Here is a 6,934-nt window from a genome sequence, read left to right on the forward strand (position 1 = left end):
AAATAAAATAGGTAATTAAAAATTCGGACTTTGCATTTCTGATTAAAAAAAGTCTATCATATTTCAGAATATTTCAGTTATGTGTTAGCGTCTCAGGAACATCTTTAAGTACTCGAAATTCCAGCAGTGTGTTACCAGAATATACTTCTACCAATTGTAAATTTCTTCGTGGCATACTCTGACTTTGTCGCAAAATAAATAATAAAATAAAATATTTTTTTAAAAAAAATTAATGGCGCCCTAGGCTTCAGCCCCCATAGCTTGCGCCTCGCTAAGGCCCTGTCTTCGATGACGTTCCGATATCAGAAGGCTATAACCCGATATTGTGTTAGCCATGGCCAGACTGGCCATAAACGGCTCAAGCTGTCAAAATGCAACAAGCAAATTTCGTAATAAAAATGAAAGAAGGTGTATAGATAATGACGAATATGATGAGAAACCTTAGGAGATCCGAACCCAAGACCTCTGGTCTCTGAGCTGTAGGCCCTCGATCACGGAGGTCTGAAACTAAAATTTAACACTTTATTGATTGTGTCACATAATAACAATCTGAATATCATATATATATACAAAGATGTGGCAAGCCCAGTTCTTAGACAGCATCCAGAAGCACCCACATCAGCAAGTCTGGATCCGCCACTGTTACGAAGTGATCTTCAGACGTTTCGCATCGGAACCCAGTTCTGACTACGGATGATTTGTAGATATGAATTTAACTTCCTGTCGCTAACAACAGCCTCGCAGAAACGGCCGGTCAACTTGTTTAGCACAATTATCTGCTCAAAGAATGCTGTGTTTGTTGTTCTAGTGGAGTCATGGCTCGGGACTGATAGCGTGGGTACGATTAAGCCTCAGACTCTCCTTGATTTGTCGAGTCAACAATTAAGAGCCCAACAGGCATATTTCTGCAGATATCCTATTTGTACAGTGGCGAGCAAAATTGGATTGTAATATAGGACAGGGTGAAAACTTGTTAGGGTGTGTTATACTTACATCTTGGATCCAAAAGCATTTTTAAATGGAAAGGCCATTATCTCAAACTCAACAGAAATACTAATGTTAGGGTGTGTTAGAGCATGGTGGCCGTCTTGAAGTCCGCCATCTTGGATTCAATACCATATTTACCATATTGAAATAGAAAGGCGATTATCTCAAACTCAGTAGAAATACCTGTTTGGTTTTGTGCATGAATATCAAATCATTACTCCAAACAAGACAACGGGTCACTCACTTTTCCTATTTTCTGTGGGGATTTCTGAAGAATATATTAGTCTCGAAGTCTATAACTCGCCGATTTTTATCGTTCTAGGTTTCTAAGTTTCTAAGTGAGTGGTATATATACGCACATTTATCAAATGGTGGATTACCATTATTATCCTGCAGCGAGGGACATGGAGCCATCAAAGTGCGTTCATTGGTCTTAATTGCGTGGCCCAGTTGGACTCTCGTGTATGTGGGACGGTTTTTAAACGGGAAGCGTGCAAAGGAGACGACTTTCTCTGTCGTACGGATGACCACACCTCTTTTTAACACGAGGTGAGAAATTATAATGATTAAGATCGATTACTGGTTTTTATGCACATAGAGCCTAATCGGAACTGGACCTACAGTTTAAAGAGGGAACCGAACCACTACGTACCTCCACTTGGTATCAAATCCCGGACCCCCTTGATCAATGGCGTGTCAAAGGGGGGGTTGGTGGGGGTCATAACTTGGAGCCTAATTTTGGGGAGGCAGAATCGAACAGACTCGGAAAGTTTTCCATTCCACAAAAATAGCGTCCAGAAGTACTCGTATTTTGCAAAATAACTGTTGCGAAACGACAAATAACACTCTTTTATTACTTTGCTTCTCAGATCCCAGGAGGTTAACAATAGTAATAAAAATATAATTTTTGGTGGGAGCAAGAACTCCTCTTGCCCCGCCAAATTACCCCAAAGGACGACGTTACCACTGCGCCATCGGAAGGACACAAAGATTAAGATAAAACAACCCTGGCACCAGAGGCGTCTCCTGAATGCATGCGGTGCATGCTGAAACGACAGCTTGCTCTGCGACGACATTAATGAGCATTTCTACATTCTAATTTCTACATATAGGAGAAGCATTTATTTTACACGAGAGCGCTCAACTAAGATTATATTATATTTCTTGGATCTGAAGTGACGCATGCGTCAATTGTGGGAAAAGAATTCTTACTTTCTTTCACTTCAGATCCAAGAAATGTAATATAAGCTTAGTTGAGCGCTCAAGTGTAAAATAAATACTTCTCCTATATGAAGAAATTAGAATGTAGAAATGTTCATTAATGTTGTCGCAGAGCAAGCTGTCATTTTCCCCACAATTGACGCATGCGTTCAGGAGACGCTTCTGCCTGGAACAAAGATAAATGTTTCAGGATCGCCGGAAAAGACGCGAAAGAAATTAAGGGGGAAAGTTAAATTTTTCGCGGTTATTCCTCTCGCATTTAACCCGACATTGGAATATGTTTTCATGGTACTGAATTGCGGTTTAGCGCTTAATCAATTTCGCTATTATTCCAGTGTTCAATTTTAGTTTCGTACTACATTCTGTTCGCGCTGATTCCTGTACTCGATTCTGGTTTCGCGCTTAATCCATTTCGCTCATATTCCCAGTTCGCAGATATTCCTTACACTGTCATTCCATTCCACGTTTATTCAATTCTCGTTTCACTGTTAATACATTTCGCCATATTTCCGGTGTTCAATTTTGGATTCACGATAAATCCTGCACTAGATTAGACGTCTGCTCGTTCCCGTTCGCACCAGCCGGTGATGGTTTCGCGCTTGCGGTTATTTCGCGTCTTATCTAATTCGCGGGTAACAAGAACAATAGTTAAACATTGATTTACATTGTTTTTTTTATTTATTGATTTGGTCTATTTTACTTCGATTTCCTGACACTTTTGGCAAATCGCGAAGATGAGGATGAATGATGATACGATGATTTTATGAAGGTCAAGATTCGAGCCCGGGGCCCTTGGCGTTGTAGCCCGCTGTGCTAGCCACTCCGCCACGAAGGTCAGCATAGAGCAGTCACGCTTCTTTTGCTTCAGGACGTTGCATCGTTTCCGTACATAAACACATTCATCTGATGAACACTTATCAGTAGAAAACTATATATTTCTTTTTTGACCGGATTATACGAAACACCGGATTATCGAGACTCTGTATACAAGTCGCCAATATAAATATGTATGGAAGTATGGCGTGTGGAGCATTAATTAGGGACACACAAATTTATATAACCTGTGCTTTTGATTGATTGATTAGGTTTTACTTCGCTTTCCTGCCACTTTGGATAGTCGCGAAGATGAGGATGAGTGATAACATGATGAAATTAATGATGGGACACTGCAAAGAACGCCCATGACTAGGCCGGGATTAGAACCGGGGACCCCTTGCGTCGCAGCGCGTTGTGCTAACCACACCGTCATGGAGGCCAGCTTAATATCCTGTGCATTAAATTATGTAGGAGGACTCGTGAACTATTATACGTCCAACCACCCCTGTTGTGTGGTCATTGATACTAAATGGTACCGTCGGTTTTTCTAACTAGGATCCCGCATATTTTATCAACGGTGGGTGCCTAAAAGACCGCGCTACGTCACTGAATTAGCATGAACATTGTCGCTGGCAAACCTTAATCCGGCTGATGCAGATGTAACACTTGAGTTCTTATAGCTCTTTTTTTATGACTCAATGACGCCATCAGACCGAACCCAACAACCACGCAGTGAATTTTCTCAGCTTCATGATGTCATCCAATTAGGATGTGCCTTCGAGTCGGTCCACACACATACTTCTTTTCTAAACATAATCTTCTTCATTTACAAATACATTTACATTTGTTGCAGAGAGATATAAAGCAAGCATTACCATCTGCAAGGTTGTTATACAAAAGATCAAGGGAATTCAATTCGTATTATCATACACACCGTTGCCAACATGGAACGTTTGTGGACGGTACATTAGGATTGTATGGAATCTTGTAGATGTATATATAAGAATACCTTCCATCCACAACACACACACACACACACACAAATATACCCACAGTGCCATCATTTGGTTATTGTGCCGCTCGAACGTGTGTCTGTGTAGCGCCTGGAACTACGCCACTTGCCGGCAGCAACTGAAGCGCAAGCGCTTTAATTTTTCCATAAGAAATACAAGGGACTCGAAACTTATTTTTGATGTTATTTTTAGTCAGATCTATTTAGCTTCATAATTGACTCAGAAATCCACTCACACTTGCAACGGGAAGAAGCATCCATAACCTAATACCCGTGGACATCCGAAAAGGAAACGGGAGCGGTAAAAGGGCGTTGTAGAAACATGATAACTTCAAACTGAAGGACTGTTTTTGATAGGTAAAACAATTATGTGGAAATGTATGATTAGTTTGCTCCCCCCCCCCCCACCTTTCCCCCTGGAAAAAATCGTCCTGCATATGTCCATGCTAACGTCCAACCGGCCAAATAATAAACTTCAGGAAACCCAGACTTTTCGCCTCCAGTTGTGGGAGTTTCAAGGAGGGGGGAGTGGTGTTGCTACTCCCCTGATTTTTGTCCAGGCGCACACGACACCTTTTACTGTCAACGCGGCGGCAACCATTAGGCTTCGCCGTGCATGACCTTGATATAAAAATACGCACGCTAGTTCCATTCATGTAATGTAAGACATTCAAGAAAAGCATACGAATGACAAAATCGCACTTACCTGTCCCAGATCGATCGTAAGGTTGACTTCGTTATATTTGGTGCCCCTAGACAGTGGTGGACTTTGCCACCACCTTTCGGTTCCGTCGACGGCATTTTCGGGAGGGTGGGATTTCTCTGGACGGTCGAAGTCACAGTAGTCGCATACCTGGAAAGATCAAAAAGTAAATTTTGGTGTTTGGAAAGTTACTTTTGAAAGCAACTGAATTACAGTTACAGTTACTTCGCCCAAAAAGTAACTCATTTGAGATGATCAGAACACTAGACAGAAGCTAGATAATGAAAAAGGAATACATGCTGTTCTCTGTTCTTACATCATCTTTTTACCTGTTCATGTTATAACAGCAATCATGAGTGTCCGGAAAGGGGGGGGGGCAAGGGGGAAGGATGTCATCGTAAACTTTTATATTTCACACATGTACACGCTTCAGTCACAGTAATTTATGTTAATTATTAGAAGGCAGGAACATGATAACAAAAGTAAAGGAGTGTTTATTTGAGGGAGCAACACTATTCTATAGGAGAAAATATCCCCCCACCCCTGAAAAACAGTAGTCCTACCAAATTAATTAATGTCAAAATATTTTAAATGGATTGTTTATTGACATAATTATTAAGATAGGTCAATTTATAACCATAATTAGGTATTTTCATGCATATTCTCAAATCACTAACATTTGTTTAAAAACATGCTACAAGAGTTATATTTTTTCTAGATTAAAGTAACTGTAGCTATCTGGGTTATTTCTCTAACAGCAGTGGCGTGCCCAGAATTTAGTAGCCAGCCTTTATTTTGCTCATTGGGATCTTTTTTTTCAGGAATACTGGACCAAACGGGGTGGATTATGACCCCCATCCAGGCACGCCACTGAAAAAAAATCCTGGAAAAGGTTATTAGGCCAAGTCCCTGATCATTATTCTTATGCGTATTATTACTATTAGTAACTAGTAGCATGAACTTTCGGAGACACTTGTTAACGCAAAGTTGTATAAACATTTGTGTAAGTTTTGAGGAAATAAATAACTTCACAACAGCAAACAAGTATCTTGCTTATTTGATTTTGTATTTTTAGAATTGTGGAATTTTCAGAATCGCACGCAATATCAATATTAATGAATTAATGGACCTATTTTAGTAATTATTATTAGAAAAAATAGACATTCATTATAGTGTCATTATTATAATAAATAGACATTAATTGTAGTGACGTATTAACAATGAAAATTATTATTATTTGTATTTGTGAGACACTTGATTCGGACTCCTACAGAAATATTTCTGTAGATAACGTGCTCGGTAGCACCACAAAATATATAAAAAAAAAAAGGAAGATTTTTTTCTGAAAAAAAATAACGTATAGCAAAGCTTCGAGGGGCGGGGCAATTTTTTCTTAAATAACAATAATAATAATAATAAAGCATTGTAGATCACTCACCTGTCCCTGAATTAAATTTATGTTCAAATTCCCAGCGGCGTTGGCTCCTGTGAGCTTACAATAAAGCTCAGGGCCCTGGCTGTCTTCCCCGCAAGTAGCGGTAGCCCAAATCCTGCGGCCCTCGGCTAGGTTGAAGTAGGGGGGCGTTAGCACGACCCCCTCTGCCGAGAACACGTGCAACCACCACACTACGGCCGCGAGGAGCGGCACGATACGCTCCATCCTGGACCCACTGCTGTTCAACTGAAGAGATGAACTCGGTGGAGCACAAGCAGAGCGTCCTTAACAGTGTTGCTCCTGGATTTTTTTCCCTTCGGAACGCAAAATTTCCCTTTCCTTTCATTAAAAATTACTCTGTGTATAGAAACGAATGGGGGGGAGGAAGTGGACAACTGTCAGTTTTAGGCCTGGGCTTATCAGCATTGTCATACCCAGAAAGCAAAATTTCCCTTCATCTTAGAAAATTGAAATTTCGTATTATATTGTTGAGTTGCTTTTATAAATCTACCATGTACAGATAGACTAATCGCAAAGGGCCCCGCGCTTTAAGGGGGTACACATTTCCAAAATGTTTACTGTTTATAGTATTGTTTATATTATTAATTTAGAGCCCGGATTTATAAGCACAATCAAACAGTAAAATAAGCAAGTTAATAAGCACAAAAAAATTTAAAAATTAGCATCAAAATAAGCATAAACAAATACAGGAAAATCTGAAAAAATATTTGTTTATTAGATCTCTTAACTTATTCAAAGC

At 40.0% G+C, this 6,934-nt stretch overlaps 1 protein-coding gene across 1 annotated transcript in view; it reads right to left on the reverse strand.

The window, feature by feature from the left end:
- Nucleotides 1–6,415, reverse strand: part of LanA (laminin subunit alpha) — a 137,518-nt gene extending 131,103 nt beyond the window's left edge. The window contains exons 1-2 of the mRNA XM_083122227.1: nt 6,178–6,415; nt 4,743–4,889 (exon numbers count right to left, since the gene is read on the reverse strand). Coding sequence (XP_082978353.1) covers nt 4,743–4,889; nt 6,178–6,399 — 369 coding nt within the window. The 5' untranslated portion in view covers nt 6,400–6,415. The remainder of the gene's footprint in view (nt 1–4,742; nt 4,890–6,177) is intronic.
- Between the last annotated feature and the right edge of the window lie 519 nt (nt 6,416–6,934).

Source organism: Lepisma saccharinum, chromosome 5 (genome assembly GCF_977018435.1).
Source record: "Lepisma saccharinum chromosome 5, izLepSacc3.1, whole genome shotgun sequence".
Taxonomy (NCBI): Eukaryota; Metazoa; Arthropoda; class Insecta; order Zygentoma; family Lepismatidae; genus Lepisma; species Lepisma saccharinum.